At 37.1% G+C, this 21,215-nt stretch overlaps 1 protein-coding gene across 1 annotated transcript in view; it reads left to right on the plus strand.

The window, feature by feature from the left end:
* The first annotated feature begins 6,043 nt into the window (after positions 1 to 6,043).
* The window catches only part of UBE2V2 (ubiquitin conjugating enzyme E2 V2), a 29,798-nt gene continuing 14,626 nt past the window's right edge, over positions 6,044 to 21,215 (plus strand). The window contains exon 1 of the mRNA XM_013954669.2: positions 6,044 to 6,125. Within this exon, the coding sequence (XP_013810123.1) occupies positions 6,110 to 6,125 (16 nt within the window). The 5' untranslated portion in view covers positions 6,044 to 6,109. The remainder of the gene's footprint in view (positions 6,126 to 21,215) is intronic.

The raw sequence follows: 21,215 nt of genomic DNA on the forward strand, positions 1-21,215 counted from the left end.
CTACTTCTGTCTACAAACTTTGTCCTATCTATCTACTGTATTTTGTGAGTTCTGAATGAAATCACAGGAAAACGTAGTAATACTTTTGTATTACCATGACTATAATGTTTGAGAAAATTTAAAGGACAAATATGATAGTTTTAAAAAAAGTTACTATTATGTCTGGTAATTCATTTCAGTATTCCATAGAGCTCTGTTCTGAGTTAAATATTTGCTCTGATAAAGGTATAAATTAATAATACATTAAAGAAGAGGACCCATTACTGTACATAATTGTGTACCTGCCTATGGTACAAGATTTATGCACTGTGTCAAGTCATGCAAACATTTGTCATGCTTGTATGTGTTCATTTTTCATAAAGTCAGTGTTTTAAGGTTGCTAGAAGTTATGTATTTATTGTAGGGAAGTGCATTTGGGGAGGTAATAAACAAGGAAAGTACAGATATGTTTTAATTCCATTTAACTATGTCACTCCACAGAAGTGCAGCAGCCAGACACTGTCCCTCCAAAAGGAAGTTGGGAGATGGGGGGGGATGACAAGAGTGGGGCAAAGCTAGATTTTTTTCTCTGTAGTGAAAGATGTGGATTTGTCTTGCAAGCTGTTATAACCTAAAAGGTTATGAAGCTAAGAAAATACCATTATCTGTATTATTTCCTAGAGAAGAAATCTATTCCTTATTTTTTCTTTACTTCTTGACATAAATATATATACATGCATATATAGAGGCATAAGCTTGGAATATAAAACTCTGTTGCAATTAGGCATATAATATTTTTCTCTCATTAAACGTTTCCTGAACTATTTTTTTCATGAGTATGCCTTGAAAATTGGAAAAAACATGGGTTTCCTTGTTGAATTTGGAACAGTTGCTTAATATATATTTTTTTTCAATAAGACATTTGGTTTCTGTTAAATAACTCTTGATCTTTTGGAGAGCTTCTTATATGAAAACAGCTAAATAGCAAAGACTTGTGTTATTTATGACAAATAAGATTATTCTGGTAGTGTATATTCTGAAGGATTTATCACACACTTCCAGCTGTGAGCGGCAGTCAGTTGTTGGTGAGTGGAAGGAATGACTCAGCAAGAAACAATGAATTATAATGAAGAGCAATTGTAGTGTGGTTATCAGTATGTCTAGAGTGTGCAACTGTCTGTTTCAGTGGTTTTTTTTTCACCTGGGGAATTAGCTCAAATGGTAGAGCGCTCGCTTAGCATGCGAGAGGTAGTGGGATCGATGCCCGCATTCTCCACTGTATGTTTTAAGCAATTTATTCATTGTGAATTAAAAAGCAGTACTTAAAAATATTTACTGTTTACATCATACACAAGCAAAATATGTATACAAAATCTGTAGGAATTGTAATGTTAAAAAAAATTCACACACTGTCTTCAGTATTTAATTTTTTCTTTTCAAAATTAAATGTATGTTGTTTTGCATACAGGGAGGAAAATAAAATCCTTAGCAGAAATAATAAAGCCTTTTGGTCTTTTAATAACAATAATAAATGATATATATGAATAAGTTTAAGAGAAAAATAAATGAGAGGGATTTTTAACATAACCTGAAATTTTTAGTTTTAGTTAAATGTATATTCAATATTATTGTTTAGTGTATAATAGTTAACATTATTAAGAAAAAAATTTCTATTTCTGCAGTGAGGAGTTATTTTACTTGTTATTTTACTTTTTTTGGTTGTGTAGTAACTTACTAGAGGCAATGGGCCCAGCTATTATACAACTATGTTACTGCTAGCAGCAAGATATGTCCTTTGCTTATGAAGCTTCACATCTGTGAAACATCCTGGAAATTTTCTCTGTAAATCTGTATTTCCACTTCTAAGTCTTCATAAAATGTTTTTTATTCTGATTTTATTTTATTACTATCTCATTCAGGTATTTAACTGCTTGTACTTCTATCTTGGAAGCATGAGCAAACAGAGCAAAACTTAATGCCTTTGAATGTGGGGCCCTTGTTTGCCTGGAAAAACTTAAAGTGAAATCATTCACAAATTGTGTAATAATAATTCATACAGTGATTCTGTGCAATCAGGATCTTAGGACTATACATATTAAAACAAATGAAAATCAGGAAACAAAAACTGTGAATTAGGTTTTAAGTTAAGGAAGGGGAAGAATACTCTGCTGCATGGATGAATGGGTAGCACTTGTGGAGAAAATTAGGGAGTTTTGACATCCTTATATGAAGTGAGAAGACAGGAGTTGCCTCTGGAGTGATGGGATGGAAATTTAATTTGCTTATTTCCCTTGTCTCCAAGTACTGGAGAGAGAAGAGGTATTGAAACTTGAAGACTGCTAGATAATTGTAGGTAAAGAAACCTACTAGAGAGAAGAACGTTACTGCCTTCAGGAGTCCTGTGTGTGTTCATGTAATGATTTAAATATCCATTTGCTTGGAATAAGATTCTGCAGTAGTTTTTTGTGTGACTGCTTAATAGCCAACACATTCTGTTCTTTTGAAGAGGATTAGTAATGTTGCTTTTCTCTGCTAATCAGATGCAAATTGTGCATTGATTAAATGAGTGACTTCACTGGGGCTCTGTACAGGTTCAGTCACTTTTAGGACTATGGCTTCTAACTGTAAGCACTCTAAACTAAGGGCTCTCCATTATATTTATCCACAGCTTCCTATAGTGGAGCTCTGGTATTTGTTAGAGCTTCTGAGCACTAGTAAATAAACATTAATGAATAACAGCTGTAAGAGTTTTTTTCTCATCCCATGTGAAGTTTTGCATCTTTAGTTAGACTATCGTGTGAAAAATTTACTGGGTTGGTAGAGATAGTGTCCTAGCCCCCAAAACCACTATCTGTGGGGGAAATTACCTAATGATAGTGTAAGTAGTTCCCAGAGCTGAGTGTCAAAGAGCGACTGCTTTGGTCAGATCAAGGGGTATGTCATAAAATTCTGTTGCCTACGGTAGGCCGCACAAGCTGCTTAGGCAAAATGTATAGTAACAAAGTAAACAGATTCAGTCTGGCATGTCCGTCCAGCACTTTCTGAGTCAAAAGTTGCATAGAAGTACCATATGTAAAGAACTGCCAGGGAATGCAGCTTTGTTTGATTTTTATTATTATTGCCATTCACATAGACTTTTGTCCTATATAATATCTTGCTTAAATGAGTTACACAATTCATTTTCTGAAAAATAATTTTTGTTTATAGTAAACCTGTTTTAAGGTAATGTTACTGTGTGGCTGTGTTGTAGTCTGAGAAATGGGAAACAATTATTCCTTATCTGTCTTCTCTCTAACACTCGAGACTTTGTTGCAAATATTAGTTAGCAAATCTCTGGGGGAGGGTGGGGAGTTTGGGGACCATTATCCTGGCAACTCTGGATAGTGTTTTCCAGCAAGAGGGCTGTGTGCAGAGCATATGCTCAAAAATCTTAACTCTCTGAAACACTTCTTTAAATAAATTTATTTCACAACATGACTGTGGTACACTCATTTTCTGGGCTGAGCACACTACAGTTTAAAATTTTTTTTTTTTTTATAAGTGATGCTATGTGACATTTAACAGTACAGTTTATAAAAGGGTTTTGTAGTAATGAGTACCATAATCCTAAATATTTTGATCAAAATGTAAGCAGAACTTGTATTTCAAGGAAGAATTCTTTTTATTGAAGACAAGGGTGAGAGATGAGTTTTTACCATATGTAAGCACTCGATAGCTTGGAAAAAAAGGAACATTTTATGCCTTTGAATTTGTTCAGCTTCTTGTTAACCACGTATGTTTTATCTCACTGTCAGTATTGCAAGGAACTCCATTTTGTCCCTGTAAGCTTAGCTGAACATTAGAAGAGTGAAACAAAGCTGTTAGAGACACTTAGTACAAGGCACCTTACCAATGTTATGCTTTTTGTCCCTTTTGGCCACTGTTTTACCTTTATTTCCCATGGTTGCAATCAGTATTGGAATAATTTGTTGCTAATAACCCTAAGATGAGTCCTACACCTAGGTGTAAATGGAATGTGGAATCCTCTGTCTGCTTTCAGAGACTCACTGAATACAAGTTAGCTTTGGTCTGGTAAACTACAGCAGTATTTGTATCATGTGTTCAATGATACGCAGCTGTATCATTACTTGTTAACATAAGATGACCTAAAAAAGAAGAATGAGTCTTTCTGAAAAAAGCAAGTGGTCTGAGCGCACAGGAGTTGGATGGTCATAGTGCTCCCTTTGGTCTTGGAGTTGGTCAGTTCCTAGTTTTACTGCAAATAGAAACAGGCTGGTGAAATGTAGCTTGCTAGAATCTCCTCTTAGCTACATTCAAATTACTGCAGTAAATAAGCTTGCTTAAACCAACAAGATTTGTGTAGTGATCTTCAGTATCCCTTTTGCCCTTCTTGATCATAAAGAGTAGGAAATGGAAAAAGCAACTCATGTTGCTTTTTATTCTGTCCCAGACCACAATATTTTCCACAGTGGTACTATAATAGTTGGTGGAGAAAAGTCTGTAAATATTATGGTATTTTTTCAGTGTCCTTAGTGTTGTCACCAAAATACTGAAACAGGCTACAGAAGAGACTCTGTATAATCAGCTTGTGATAATAGAAAGCTCCATAGGTCATTAAAGTGCAGTTTAAGTAATATTTTCATTCACTGTCCTTGAAAGGCTTACTTCTAGTTCAGTTAGTGTAAATACTGAAGCTTCCACTCATTCCTGTTACAGAAGTCTGGTCAAAACTAGTAACTGCCCTTTATAAAAAGAAGAAGAAATCAGTGGAAGAACTAAAAATGGTTAGGCTGTGTGATAAAGAGCTCCTCTTCACATGCACGAAGAAGCACAGAGGAACAGTGGCATGTGGAGGAACCCAAATAATACCTTGTCATGGCTAGTCCCAGGACCATTGCAGGAGACAAGTCAGCCCCTAAATGGCTCATCTCCACTCACACGAAGGAACGCAGCAGGGGCAGGTGGGGGAATAACCCAGTCAGAGAAATGGGTCTCTCACCTGGCTCCTCCCAGGGCTGTCCCAGGAAGGCATCAGCTCCGTGGTCCAGGTGTAAAACCCACCAAGATGGGAGCAGCTCTCCCGATCACCTTACTGACTAAGGGGAATTACTTCAACTGGTATGGGACACATGGGATGCAGGGAAAGAGCATTCTGAGTTGCACAAGACTTATGGGATGTTTAGGGGAGGAACAAAAGGCAGAGAAAGGGAGGAATCAAGGTGGTCTGGGTAGAAACAACTGTGGGAAAATAGAGGGATAAGGGAATAGAAAGGGCCAGTTGCATGCGAATGCCGCTGGTCAGTATGCTTATCTGGCCATGCCCCTTTGGCTCGTCAGCACTCTGTCCTATCTTCTTACTAAGTTCCATTTCTAACTATTTTCCTGGGTGAGAGGCTCTGTATTCTGTCTACATGTGTGTTTATGGAGGTCTAACTGGAGTCAGGCCACAGGTCACAGGGACCTGTGTGCTAGCAACTGGAGCGAGTGAGGGTCTGAGTACCAGGAACTGGAGTGGTACCATGGATCAGAGGGCCCTTGTGCCTGTGCTACCAGTAGCTGGAGAGACCAGAGTGACTGAAATCAAGTGCCAGCAACCAGAGTGGGACCACAGGTCACAGGGGCCTGCAGTGCCAGCAACTGAAGGGAGCAAGGGTATTTGTGTGATCGCTAGTGAATATCAAGCCGAACTAGCTGGCAAGTGAGGAGATTAAGTGGCTTGGAAGCCGCGTGCGAGTGTGTTTGTCTCCAAGGGTGAGACTGCAGGAGGAGCTGGCTACCAGAGGGACCAAAGAGACCGCAGGTCTGGGGCTGAGTGAGACCCATTTGCGTGCGTCTCTACGTAACTCCTCCTCTGCAGGAGCATCTCCTTGTAAACACTCACGCATTGCAGTCCAGTTCTGGCGCCCTGGGCGGGGGGCGTCCTTGGCGCAACAGCTCCGGAGCGACGGGACCTCCCGGTCGCCCCTTCCCTTCCCCTCCCCTCCCCTCGGCCCCGCCCCCGCCCCATGCCTTCCCCCGCGCGCTTCCGCCTCCCGAGCCGCCGATGCCCTGTGGGAAGTGACGCGGTGCGTCAGGCGGAAGTGACGCGCATCGCGTGCAGGCCCGGACCGGTGGGGGGGGTTTGGACAAGATGGCTGGATCCACAGGTCTGTGAGGGGGGCTCGATGGGCCTGGGGCTGGTGCGGGAAAGCGGGGCGCTGGGCCTGTGCTTTGGGAGCACCTTCGCAGGGTCTGGGGAGGCCTCCTTTCGCGGGGAGGGAAGCGGGCTCTCTGTGATGGGAAGGGGCCGGAGTGGGGAGGAGGTATCTTTCGAGATGGAAAAGGGGATCTGTAGGGGCGCCGGGCCTGGCTGTGCTCCAGTCACGATCACCCCGCATCTGTAGGGCAGCGACACCCCCATGGGAACCTGGCCTAAGGGGTGAATGATGTGAGAAAGGGCTCCGGTTTCTGTAATTAATACAGTGGGGTGGAGAAGAGAAGACTTGATCAGTTGAGAGGCAGGAATGGATAGATGTGCATATAGGGAGTGGAGGGCACATCACTACCCTAGTGAAAATGCTAGAGGAAAAAGATTTGTTTTCCCTAGTGTCCTATCTTATGAATATAAGAGTTGAGATGCAGTAGTGCCTAAAAGTAAGAACTGTCCTACCTCTCCCTGACCCTTGATGCAGGGGGAAAGGTATCAGGCCTATATTGTGTTTTGGGGGAAAGGCACTAAAGTTTGGTGCTGACTGCAGCATTTCAGGATGCAATAGAGTAGGGGAGGAGAAAGAGTGCAGCATCTTGTTCTCTTTCACTGGATGGTCACTGGAGCCAAAGGGCCTATATTATAGGTAAATAGAAGAATAAAGAGCTACAAGTTGTAACTTGGGAGCAGGAGAGAATCCCATATCAGTAACCAGTATAACGTGTTGAGCAATTGCATGGCAGAATATTGTGGAAGGTGGTGGTAAAGGAAGAAACAAAAATACTGCTTTAAGTACTTAATGCAGAAGTTTAAGAAGCACAGGCCTACTGTCTCCATTTCATTTTAGGAGAGATTTGAAAAATAAAAAGCCCTTACCCCAGTGCAAAAGGTGAAGGCTTCAGGGCCTACTCTGTCCCCCTTTTCTGTCCCCTGAGATTTCTTAAGAGATAAGTGGGATTGACAGAGCTCAGGACGGAGGAATGAACTGATCTCAGTACTAAGTTTAGGGTGAACGTTGGTAAAATTAATTTATTTCTGTTTCCAATCCACTGGATCATTGAAGGACAGAGGCTATAAAGAAAAAGAAGAAACTTCTGTGTATTGAAACTGATCTTGGTGCCTTACTGTGGATTCTGTGAGAAGGAGATGTTGGGAAGATTATTTTGGGTAGAAGAGTCTGTTCCACTTGGTGATGTGACTTTGGGGAGGTGGGGTTTACAGAGTGGAATCTGGAGAGCTTACAGCAAAGCAGGGCATAGAGGAGCTCTTGGAGTGGTGAGAAAGAGAAGTCCAAAAAAGGTGCGTTATTGCCCATGCTAAGCTGAGTTGGAATGGATCTATTAGAGAACCTGAGTATTTCCTTGCCTGCGGGTTACTGCATTTTATTTTCTTAACATTTACTGAAATACTTCTTTGTTTCCAAGTTTAAGAAAAGGTTTATTATTAGCTTTATTACACAGCAACTTCCAAAGACTTCTGTTTATGTTTGGGCTCTGGCCTGGGATTTCCTGTAATACACAGGAAGTTGTTCAGCGTCGTGTGTATTGAGTGTTGGCATTTGGCAACTCAGTGCATTCAGTCTGGCTATTTTAGAATACCAGTTACTAAAAATTCATATATCAAAAAAGCTATTGTCTTCCTACAGAATATTCAGCTCTATAAGTAGAAATATTGTTTTGACTGAACTCATAGATTTTTCTGTTATAAGTGTTCTTTGCAGTCTTACACGTGATATGTGAAAGCCTCTGTATACACGTATTCACTGCAGTTGTTTTCATCTTAGAAATATGACCACCTCTAAAGTTTTTTTTTAAAAAAAAGTGGAAGGTGTACAGAATTATTTATATATCTACCCCAGACAGCCTAAGATGCTACTACTACATGCATGCGTTATTACAGAAATTAAATGATTTTAGTAAATTTAATTTCATTCATCGTGAAACAATCAGACAGAATCATCATGACCACAACACTTGGAAATTGTAGTCAGGGCATCCAGAGCAAACTACTTATTTCCATGGGGAAAATACTGTTGGCTCTTTATTGGTATATGCTTCAATTTTGGGGGATGAGGGGGTGTTTTGTTTTTTCCCAATGGTAGGCAGAACTTTAGATTTTTAAGATCTCATCCAGAAGTACTCTTCTTATCAGAAAACTGTTATACTCATTTGTGGAGGAGGAAAGGGAATGACTTGCTATAGAAATAAAAACATTTAACTCTAGCTAGCTCAGTGAATTTCATCTGCTCATCCTATATAGTTTAACTTAATCCTTATTTATTTCAGAAAAATGAATGTTTTGGTTGCATGAAGTCCAGGAATGGAATTCTAGCCCCAAGGAAGTCAACAGCAAAACTTTTACTAAAGTCAATTGTCTTAGTTTTATTTCAGGTATTTCTTTCCAAAGATCAATTGTTTTTTGAACCAGCACGTAAAAAAGTGCATGCATTTAAGAACAAGTAATTTATTTGGTAATAACTGTCCTTTCCTGTGTTCTAAAGGAACTGTGTATGTCATCGTTATATTGTTGTAGAATAAGTATCATACCGTTTTCTAAAATAACTTCTATTGGTTAATTTCACAGGTAAATATTACAATATCTAGAAATTTATTTTTAAACTGCTGTTCAGTTTATCCTTCAACATTACAACTTCTTTTGCTTGCATCTAGACCTATGTTATTTGTGTGGATACTGTTGGAGGTTTTGGGAAAAACAAGTCAATTTCTCTAAGAAGAGAGTGACTGTTGTTGGAATGCAGTCTGCCAATTTCAGATTGGTTAGCTGGAGACTCATTTTATTGATCTTATTGAAAATTCAGAGTAGAAGATACAATTTAATGTATTTTCAGGTTAAAAAAAATTACCAAAGCATACTATTTAAAATCTTTTATGTAACTTGAGAAAAAAACAATAATTAATAACATTAAAAGGAATTAATTTTTGCATTTCCATAATTTTGTTGTTACTTAAAATTACCTTATGTGTATAAGATATGTATCTAAGAATGTGAATGTAACCTTAAAGCAGTGATCATGTCACTAAGTTGTTACAGCTTATGTGTGAAAACATGAGAATTAAGGTTGCAGTGTCTAGTAACGTGTTCTTACTATGGGCCGTTAAAGGTTGTCTTCTCCTTCTTCCACTGAGGATTTAAGTAGCTTGGGGAGAGAGAAGAGGGCTAATTTATATTTACTCCTGATTTACTTCTAGTATGTAATCACAAGCAACCTTTTGTGAAAGTGTCCTAAATGGCTTTGAAGGAGCACTGCTAGATTCCAAACAAATAGTATTTCCGTAAAATCCAAACTGCTCAATTACAGATAGCCTGATCTTTAAGGAAGAATCAGCTATTTTGCATGACTTGCCTTGCCATGCAAAAATAACTTTCCCATTGAATTTCAGTATGACTAGTTCTTTGAACAGAAGTGGCACAATGTCAGTGTCTTATTTTCTTAAGTTTGGTTTTTACTTTTATTTTTAAATATTTAGTGGTGGTGAAAACGGTTCTAAGAAGTGTGTATGATAAAACATTAGCTGTGAAGAGACTGATATTAAAAATGAAGGACTGGAAGTGATCTTGAGGGCATTTAGTCTAATTTCCTGAGCTGTTAGGCAAAGTCTGAGTGTATCTTTTCTGGTGAGTTGCTGTTGTTTTTTGTTTGCTTTTTCTTAAAAACCTCCACTGACAACGATTCCATAACGTGAGGTAGGACTTCATAATACCATTTAAATCCCTCACAAGTCTTTTTGATTCCTGATGTCTTTCTATTCTACACTTGGATCACTGTACCCTGTTTGGAGACTCCTGTTTGGAGTTTATTCATAAGTAGGATGTAGGAGTAGTGCTTTAAAGAATGCTTCTTCCATATTGAAAATGGTAGAATTTAAGCTTTGTATCTAGATATCCTGTGTCTTAAACTCATCATGGATAGGTTTCTCCTTTCGTCTGATCTATTGGATCTTCGCTTTTCTTTTTCTTGTGAACTAAATGGTCCTCTGTTGTATATCTAATAAGGTATGTTTTACCTTCCAGGATGGATTACCCCTCCTTTGTATTTTTGTATTATGCCTCCATTATGTTATTAATCACTTGTCCTGAATCTGTCCGAGAAGTCAGTAAAAAAGATGTTTAGAATTTTACAGTCTTCATAAACCTTGTTCTGTATATTTATAATTTTAGCTCTGTAAGCAGAGATTTCTTAAAGCTGCCAGTTATCAGAGAAAAATCAGAAAAAAAAATCACAGAAAGTAGTAAAATATTGTATTCTGTGAGGCAGCAGTCTTTGGGTGGGGCACTTTTCCATCCTGTCCTATGCACAAGGAATTGCAACTGGGATTGTTCTGCCTGCGTAAAAAAATCTTGACAAGCCACAAATAATTTAGATGTGCTTCAGCTGGGCTGAAAAAAAATCTTGCTCGCAAATGACTTTTAAGTTATATATAGACCTTCAGTTCTTTCCCATTTTGTAGCATATATAGGCAAGGTACTGTATTTCTCCTCAGAGCTTTGTCCTTACCATTCAGCTGTCTCATGTTGTTGTTTTTTTTACAACTCTGTCTTAAATATGTCCCCCAACTTATGTCTTTGTGCCATGATGGCTGTGCAAGAGTATGCTCACAGGCTAAACACGTTGCTTCTTGGATAAGTAAATAGAGGATTACAAGGTAGGCCACTTTTTTTTAAAGAATTTGTTTGAAATTCAAAGATATTATCAGGTATAGTATTAAAGTGCATTATATAAATTATACTATGCAATCTGAGAAAATTCTAGCCTGGATGAAGACACAATATAGAAAATTTCAGTAAGATTAGCCTTTCAGTGTTTGGAGAGAGATGGTCCATAGTATAAATCTAAGCACAAATGAGAAGACTTCTTATATGTGAGAATTAGATTCCCAAATCTCATGAGTAGTCAGTGGGAGTTGAATTACACACTTTTATTACTTGTGGTGTTTTGCCTTATGAAAGACTTTTCCTAAGGTAGTGTAAGTACTTCCTGTGAAACTGTTCAGGCTTGTTTTGCTGACAGACCCTTTCTCCTCTCACTCCCCATTCTTAACTTGTGTTTTCCTAGAGGATGGCTTATACTTCATCCTGCCTAAAAGTGTTCAAGTCCTGTAGTAACTAAATTTATCTAAAGTACTAGATCAAGTTCAACTACTAGTGTCACCGAAAGTACTTAGGTTTTGTTTCCTTGCTACCTCAATTAGCCTGCAGGAGCCTCAAAGTGGCTTTTGAAGAGACAAGAAGATGCTATTGAGAAAGCATCCAAAATAGTGGTGATCTAAGCTGTATTCAGAAGGGTTGCAGTATGCTACCTTGCCTTCTGCCCAAAAGAATGTTTTTCTTTATTTTTGTCATTTGGAAGATTTTAATGAGCTGTAATTTGAACAATATGTTGAACAGAATCAGTACATTAATACAGAGACTTACAAATGTAAAGCTGTCAGACTGGTTCTGAATAACGCATGTTTGTTTTACAGCCTATTAAATGTGTGATATTTCTCAAGTAATATAAACTGTGACTAAATTAATTCTAGTTAGCATTTTGCAACAAATGGAACTTTCAACAGCAACGTAAAACTTCAGAGCTTTAATTTAATCCTTTGTGTCATTGGAAGCTTCAGCTAGATTAGAAAAAATATTAATGATGCCAATAAAAAGAAATTTAACATCTAGATAAATTAGACTCATTGGTCCTCTCCCCCCCCTTTTTTTTTAATGTTCCGTTGGACATATTTAAACTGTACTAAGAAAAAAAAATCATCTCCTTTCATTGCATTTGTAGCTATTCATAAGCGGTAAGCTAAGTGCATTTGAAATTCGCTTGAGTAAATGTACATGTAAAAACAGTGTCCTTTACTCAGGATACCAATATAGTGTTGTTAATTATCTTAATTTTATCCACATTGGTTAGAACTTTTTCAAGGAAAAAAATCTAAGCTTTTTTTTTCTTCTCACTGAAGTAGAATCTGTGATCATGTAAATTATTTATAATTTAAACCTTTGAGACACTGCATATAGGTAACTGCAGACTGAAATATAACTATCACACAAATAGCATAGAAAAATGATATAGTGACAAGTCTTGCCACTGTAAATATTTTGGTGAATGGTATATATTTGCTGATTACATCCTTAAAAGTATATACTCAGGTGTATAACTGAAAGTTGTGTGAAATCACAACAATAATCAGAGATCACAGAGATTTTTATGCTTTGGACTGTTAGTGGGTGCTGAGTCATGTTGGAAAGGACCTTTATGTGAGTCTAACTGTTTGCTAATCAATGATTTGTAGCTCGTTTAGACAGCTTTACAGCTTTGCTAAAGTAAATCCTTGTTATCTGGGTCACAGGCTATATTCCTTCCAATTAAAGCAGACCCTCTGAAAGTCATTTCATGATAAGAAATTTTGGCCTCTGCTGTGTTCCTCTAACTTTCCACTTCTCCTGTCCCTTTACATGAAACAAAAATTTTAATGTCTTCTTATGTTAAAAAGATAGCCAGCTTAAAAAGTATGTATTCTCCCACATCCTTTTTCTTCTCTGCCAGCACAGTATCAGATTTAAAATGAAACTTGCAAAAATTGAGCACGTACTGAGCAATTAATCCTGATTCCTTAGAATGATTAAATCAGAATTAATATTGATATTTTTTGAAGTCACTGGTATCTTTGTTAAACTAACTTTGTTTTCCTAGTTTCCTGCCCTACATTGTTTTGTAAAAAATCTGTATAGTAATAAAATTCTCAATTTGATAAGCATCAGAATGTGTCATTTTTCTTAATCACCACTTCACATAGTAAAAGTTAAGGAAATCAGTTGCACCATGTAGTATCTCATCTGTGTTTCATTCAGTTGTTGCATGTAAAGAGTTAACTTTTTAAACCATAGTCAGCCTGTGTATCTCCACCCTTCACCAAAACAAGCTTGGGTGTCAATGATGAGCTATTTAGTGACTTAACTGTTTGCTTCCTGTATGTTTTTTCTTATAGTTAGCCACAGCTGGACATGCAGGGTCTGACCTATCTGAGTTAACAGTGGTCTTGTTTATAGTAGAAAACTTGCACTTGGCTATACTTTAAACTGATATATTTGTACCACTAATATTGGTGCAAGTTCATAAAATAAATGAGTTTTAAGTAGATTATATACATTGCTTTTTAATTGTGACTGTAATCTAGTATTTCTTTTAAATATTATGGATTTGTATTAGTGTGATTACTTCAGTTATTCTGGATGAAGCTTTTTGTGGGAGAACTTTACAAGTTTTTCCTTTTTTACCTAAAGCTTGTTTATGCCCTGATTTGTAGTCTAATAACATATGTAACAGTAGTGAAGCAAACCTCTTCGATGGTGCATTTATATGAGTACCATCAGTCATTCCATACCAATGACTCTACTTGAGGTGATCATGTTTGTGTGAAAATGCAAAGATAGACTGAAACAAACTGTAACTGTTGTTGCATCCCTGTGAATAGCTAGCAAGGTTGAGTCCAACTGGATCGTCTCTCAGATGTGGACTATATTCTGTGTGTGCACCTATCTGATCTTAGCTGTTCTGTGTGCTTTTGCTCACTGACATGCATATGATGGCTGTTGCACTTCTTTACTGTTGTACCTTGTACAGTTTTGAGACATTTAAGGTATTGTTGCTACATAAAAGAATCAGGAGAGAAGAGGTTATTTTGAAGTTGGACTGAAATAGTTGGGGAATGGAGGTTTTCAGTGAGGGGGTGAATCTTTGGTAAGGAGAAATAGTGAAGAATGGATAACCTTCCCAGGATTGTGAGAAATGGCCTCTCCCCGGATGTTGGTCAAGGCTGGAGCAGCTCTCATGAATCAGATAACTGATGGCAGCCTTGTTTCTCTCTGTATCAGCCACTCTTCTGAGAGAGGTAAGGGGAAAGGAGCGTCTGTGGGGAGTAGGGAAGGATGGGAGAGAGGAATGCGCATCAGCATGGTCAGAGTAAAAATTAAATAGGTGTAGTATTTTCCTGGAGGCTGTTGGCTGTCACAGGAGGAGTTCTGTCTAGAAGGCTGCCTTGAGTAAATAATCTGATGAAAACCTTCCCTGAGCAGAATTGGTAGAACACAAAAACTGATAGGGGCAGTTAGCTCACTACTGTCTAGTTACCTAAGAGGCAGGATAAGAGAAAAGATGGAGAGACTTCCTAGATGAAGACACCTTGATAATAATGGACCTATTGATTTTGCTAGCAACTTCTCATACTTCCAAACATAATTAATAAAACCTAAAATTGCACAAACATTTTATTATGGAGTTTCACATTTGAGATGTTCACTATGCAAAGCAACACAAATTGAAACACATTGAATAAGCGCAAATCACTTTTGTGGTCCTAATAGACTGAGATCCGTTATTCCACTATCAAGATTTGTGGTTGAAGTCACTCTAACTTGTGTTTGTAAATCAGGTATCTGTTTACGAAAGTCCCAACTACTAATGCCCAGAGCTGTAGAACTTAATTTCTTCCCTTTCCATCCCCAAACTAAATAAATTATAATATTGTTCTATATAGAATTTATCCTTTTAAAATTATTACCGCTAGCAGTTAACTGACATCTTAATATTATGAACATGCATAATGAAAATGAGATTAAGGGAGAAAATCTGCTTCTGTACATATACCTTCTGTCTTTAATGAAATTATTTCTTTGGGGTAGAATACAAACACTCATGTTTAAGAAAAAAATAAGCAAAAGGCACAGGCACCCCTCCAAGCCTTTTACCCTTCAGCCAAAAGATGCGTTCAGTGTTGCTGTAAAAGCCTGAGACTTCAACTGTGTGAACATGGAAAAAATTTTGGTTTCTACTTAGCAGTATTTTTAGTATAAACTACGTATAGAATGTTTATGACTGTGGCTAGAGCCAAATGTGAAGGAAACTTCTGTGGAAGTTTCTTCATGTGGCCCAGCTTTAGCTCTGAACTGTCTGCTAAGATACCAACAAAGGTAAAATTTCATTTATGTGAAATACATAAATATTATCACCAATGTTGTTCTGAAAAGAAATATCACTTTAGATAACTTTAACCAAAAGGTAGGTTTTAAGATTAGGGTCTATAATTTTAACACTGCTGTGACTGTTTACTTCTGCTGAAACAGGGAAGTGTTTCTCAGCAGGGGAAGTGCCTTTAAAAGGAAAAAAACAACCCCCCCCCCCCAAACCGATGAAATGCCATACTTTGACCTATTTTTCAAAAACCAAGCAACTTCAGTACAGTTCTAGAATTACACCTACTCCTTGAGTCTTCCAACTTATGTTTTCAAAACAGTGTTTTAAATTTTAAATATTGTAAAAAGCAAAAAATGTTAACCAGATTACAAAGAGTTCCTACATAGTCAAATATATGGTATATACATATATATATAAAACATAGTGATATATGTATCTCATTGTATTCCTGTGAAGCCAGGTAGCTCACTCAGTACTCATCAGCTCTTTAGAGTACAGGTGATTTCTGTAATTAATGGTTCTAAGATGGCAGTTTTCTGACAGTTTAAGATTGTAGTAGAACTGGCTCTGAATTATGAAAAACATTAAACACATTGAATGCAAGGCCAGTTGCTCTCTACTTGTCAGTTAAGAGGCATCTGCTTACTTGTGCAAATTTATAAGCTGATAATCACTTTTCTGATTAATGCCCAAATTTAAAGAAGGTTTGGGGGTGGAGGGGGGGAGATGAATAGTTTTATCTTATGTGGAAGTGGATTTTTACCTGATTATGTTGGACTTGTTTTTCTTTAAGTCTACATGTTTATTGAAGCTTTCCACAGTTAAGCTTAGTTGGGTTCGTCTTCATGAATCTGCAGATCAAAACTGCTGTTGCTTATAGCTTTTCCAGTTACAAACAGTAATGCCACTGGTCAATTAATCTGATACAACACATATTTTAGACACTAGAGAAACAGAGAAGAAAGCATTCAGGATCACTTTTTTTTTTTTTTTCCAGGCATTACCCATGATTAATTTCAGAAGCACTGAATGTTTGCTGGGTCTCTGATTTGTGTTGTCTTTTTGTGTCATCTATATTGTATACTTTTAATAATTCCTTTTGTATTTCATTGTCATTGATAGGAATGATTGTATTTGTTTTTATATGACTAAATCAGTGATGATTGGAATATTCTTGTGGAAAATATTATACTTAAGTTATTGTGATGTTTTAACCATTAGGTGCTGCAGTCATTTAGTACCTTACTCACCATCCTGAGCCATGTATATGGTTCAAATACTGCTGCTCACTACCTTCATTTAGGACAATATAGTACTTTCTTAATTAAACTAAAAGCTGTTAATGCAGAATATTCCATTGCCTGAATTTCATTGCTTTGGGACATACTAACTGGAGAAAGTAATGAGAACAATGTATGGTAAATGTAGCTTTATGAGTAGTATTGCTGTACAAAGTTATGAAGTATATTGAAACTTGATTGTAAGGCAGTTAAATGAAGTGGGATGTATCCATAATTGTAAGAAAGCAGAAGTCTCATTGAGCAAAAGCATCAATATATATCAAACCCATTAAATAAAGTTACAGTTTTGTCAGTGCAGACTCATTGTATGTTCCATAGTCTGTGGCGGTGTTGATTCATAAACTGAGCTACACAGCAGCAACTGGATGTTTTCTAAGTTACTGGAAAAATGTACTGCTTTTAACCAAGAACTTTTATTTGCCTTATACAGGAAAACATGATTCTTGCTTATTGGAAACAGTGCCTTTACTATGTGTGTTGTAGCTTTCTTGATTTTAAAAAAAAGAAAAACCACTTCAAAATTGCTGCATTCCACTGCTAGTGGTAGTGATGGAGTTCTTTTGTAGACACAACTCTGATGTCCAACTTTGTTAATATGCAAGTTATTAAAAATACCATTGGCTTGTGGAACCAGGTTACTGTGATCAACCTCAGATAGATAATAATTATGATGTAATTACAGTAAGCCTGGTAATACACTTTGATATTATGTTCCTGGTAGTAAGTTAATCATTTTTGTTCTGTGTATTCACAGAATCTTTTACTGAGCAAAAGGGTATGTGATGTGAGTGGGATAACTGACAAACAAAAATTTAGATCATGCTTTAAAAAAAAAGATTTTTGAGGGAAGTGTATGTTTTATAATTATTAAAATTATGTAAACATATAAATATGTATAAGTTTAAAATAAATATATATACATATAAAATTATAATTTTTAAAAATTATTTCCACAAAGAGTGATTTTTTTGCGGCCAAAATAGGACTTCACATGTGCACAGCCCTCTTTCCTCTTGTTTGTATACCCCCCATTTCAGGGGCTACTAGAGGCTTTCTGGGTGTTTTTTTGTTCATTTGTTTTTTTTGTTAATGCCTCACAGGTGGTAGTTAAGATTCTTTTCTTTTTTTTTCCTTGAAGAAAGGAATATAGGTGAAGTTTTCTGGGAGTTTCTGTATTGTGCCAAAGCCATCTTCTCTGCCATAATTTTATTCAATTTGAAAATAAATGACATTGGGAAATAAAGTAGACCCATTATATTTGTGTATTTTATTTATTTTAGTACAATATCAAGAATATGTTGGCTCCTTGCTATATTTTGTCCAAAGCAAGACTTCTCATGAATTTTTCAGGCTGAAAGGAACTTGGTATTTTCTATGTCTTTCTCTTTGGAACTTTCTATTTCTCCTCCTCCCTGCCCTAGGAAAAAATGACTATGGCCTAGAATTTGCAAGGCTGGTACCCTGTCCCCCACCCCTGATCATCTAAGACTGCTTTTTTTTGTCAGCCTGGAGCTGTTAAATGGGGTTTGCTAGTTTCTCTTTTTGGTTATCAAGCTTTATGTTTTATATTTATATTTTCTAGGGTTGTTTTAGCTAAAAAGTCAATGGGTAGAAGATAATCCATACATTCAAAATTGTCCATACTACAGACCTTTCCTGACACAGCTATCTCAGTCAGGAAGAATAACATCCCTGGCAGTATCCTAGCAGGGCTAATGTATAGTTTATTGATATGGCTTGTTCTTGGGTCAATACAGAGACTTGTTTTTATGGCTGTGTTTAGGAGTGTGCTGTCAGTATAGTGTGCCAGTATTACTATGGTAAAAGGCTGCTTTTATAAACGTAACCTTCAGGAGTGATTGAGACCAAGAGCAGAGGAAGATTTTAAGAGGAACTGAATGGTGATATGGATATTGGAATACACAATGATTATGAAAAATAGTTTGGGAAAAAAAACAGAAAACCTCATGCTTTAGTATCTGAGCCAATCTATGAAAGGTTAGGGTTATGATTCCCTTTTATAAGCAGCAGTGAAAAGAGAAGAGTGTGGATTATCACACTCGTGCCCCTTGCCGTGAATGACATGGGCAGTTTGGACTCCCAAGTCCAATTCAATATGCTAACACTTATTTTTCAGTTTAGTGCTTGCCATTTCATTAAATCAAGTTTAGTTTCCAAAAGATCTAGACCATCATTACCTGATCTTGCTGTTGTTTTCCTGCAAAGAAAGCACAATCTGGTACACACATTCAGTTCTTCAAACTAAATGGATTTATTTTCTGTAAAGCATGACCAAAGCAAACATGTAGAATGCAATATTGTGTGCGAGTGGACTCTTAAGAGGGAAGTAGCATTTAATTCCAATTCATTTTGCTGGTAAAGTTTCTAAGACAGTCACTGTAAAGATAAGGGTGTTTTGTTGTTTTTTGCTTTTTTTAATCCACTGTATTAAAAGATTTTGATGTCACTTATCACAAATCTATCTACAGTAGTTTTGTAATAAAACATTCAGTAGTAACTTCAATGGAACTTTGAGGTATTGAGGTTAAAACATTAATCATGTATTCCAGGGACAAATAAGTAGTTTGGTGGTTTTTGCAAGCTGGAGAATAGAGACCTGTTAATTCTTTCTTGCAAAAAGCTCTCTAGTAGACATTCATAATTAAGATGTGCACAGCTTGTTTCTCTCCTCCTCTGCTGTCAGTTGACAAGTGAGGACATCCCTTTGGAAATACGAGGGGTGGTTGTTGTCTAGATCTTAAGTACAGGGTTGGATAGATAGGTAGAAAGATCTGGTGTACTTCCTATGAACGTATAAGTAAAGGAATAGAATATGTCTGCAAAAGTAAACTAAACTTAAATACAGAAGTGCTCTTACGAAACAGTGGTTTTAGTTTAATTTAAACAGTCATTTAAAATGTGTCCAACTCAAATGCCGGCAGACTGTGTAACTTTCTGAAAGGGAACCTGTTTTAATGTATTTTTGGTCCAATTTTAGTGGAGATTTTGAATTTTTTTTTCCTGGGACTTTTTAAGGGTTTTTTTGGTAATTGGTTGGAATCTCTGTAGGTCGTCCCCCTGCCCCGATATTTTGACTCATTTTTAGATTGAGAGTGGTGTTTTGCTATTGGATTCTAGCACTGATTGGAGTGTGAGTGCAGGTAGCATGGCACTCTTACATTTGGATGTTTTCATCTTTTTGCAGAGAAGGTCTGTTATTTAACTGGAGATGTTCTGGAGGTTTCCCAGGTCCTTCACTGCTAGGAAGTTCTGTGTTTTACCTTAGGGGAACTAGTGAGCACAGACTACTTAGTGTGAAAAAATGTGATAAACACAGGACAGTCATAAAAGTTTGTTACTTTCTCATAACTGTTGTCTTCTGTGGTTTTGTGTTGAATACAGTTTTATGATACAACTGAGCCAGTGTAATGGCTTTTAGGCACAAAAAGTTCCCTCATCCCCACACCCATGTTTTCACAAAAGAAGGCATATAAAGACACAGCCAGTCAGCTCTCACATTTGTTGATCCTTCCTGAGTCAATTCAGTTCATTAACTGGTCAGATTTGATTTTTGCCTAAAGAAGTAGCAGCTTTTTGCTAGATTAATGTGCCAATTCGGCTGAAGGAAGAGCCCAGTAAGTGCCTGCGCAAGTGTGTTTTGGGTCATCTCAGCTGCACTAAAGGTGATAACATAGATCAGAACTAAACTTAAAGCCTGTTTGCTTGCATCTTTTATGTGCTTCTTAAAGAGGTAAACTGTAATTTGGAAATTTGGCACTCAGAGCAGAATTCTGAGAAATGGTGGATTTAAGCCCCAGGAGAGGTCTAAGATAATGACTGGATGCTAAGGTACGTTGTTTGAGACTCTATGTACCAGTCAAAAGCTGTTCAGTCATGTGATGCAAAACGCTGGTCTAGTATAAGTTTATCCTGCTGGTTTAAAAAAGTTGGGAAAAAAAGAAAAGGTTAGCATTAATATTTTACTGGCGAACTCCATGTCAGAGCATATATAAATATGGAACAAAAGTAAAAACTTTGTACTCTTAGGTAATAATGTGATAGAAGTGTGAATATCTGTTCTCGTACTTAATCTGAACTAGATGAGTGCAGTGCATAGATTTAATACTAATAAGTCAGGATGGGACTGTGGGAATGAACAGATGAATTTCAGTCAAGTGTTCTAAAAGGATCCGTGCTAAAGTAGAGGGAAGTGATCTGCTCTGTAAAACTGAATTGAGAGGCATTAAGAGAAGAGTGTTGAGATGCCACACAAGTTTCCAGATGCTTTTGTAATTGTGTATTTGGAGGCTGTGTTCTTGGTTTACTGAAGATGCTCAAGCATTCTCTCACAAAGAGAAGCCAACTTTACAAAACTCATTTTATAATAAAACAATTCTTGATCCTTATTGTGCTAACACTTCAAGGTAATTGTATGTGAACTCTTATCTGTGAAAATAAGCTTCGAGAGTAATCTAACTCCCTTAAAATGTAGTTTCACATCAAGATAATCTGAGTGTTTGCTGGTACTTGTCTGAGCTCTCAGAGCTGGATTAGTTTGTTAAACTGTCAGGAGACTAACCCAAACGTATAATTTTCTGCTCGGTTAGCAAGCTGAAGTAGCTCATTGTGGGCTCAAATGAGCAGTAATACCAACACAAGAGAGAAGGTGAGACCACACCAGTGACTTAATTTCCTTATGCTGTCCTGATGTATAGTCTTAATTTTTTAAGAAAAATCTTTTTTTTCCTGGGAATTTGGGGAGTTATTG

Source organism: Apteryx mantelli, chromosome 2 (genome assembly GCF_036417845.1).
Source record: "Apteryx mantelli isolate bAptMan1 chromosome 2, bAptMan1.hap1, whole genome shotgun sequence".
NCBI classification, from domain to species: domain Eukaryota; kingdom Metazoa; phylum Chordata; class Aves; order Apterygiformes; family Apterygidae; genus Apteryx; species Apteryx mantelli.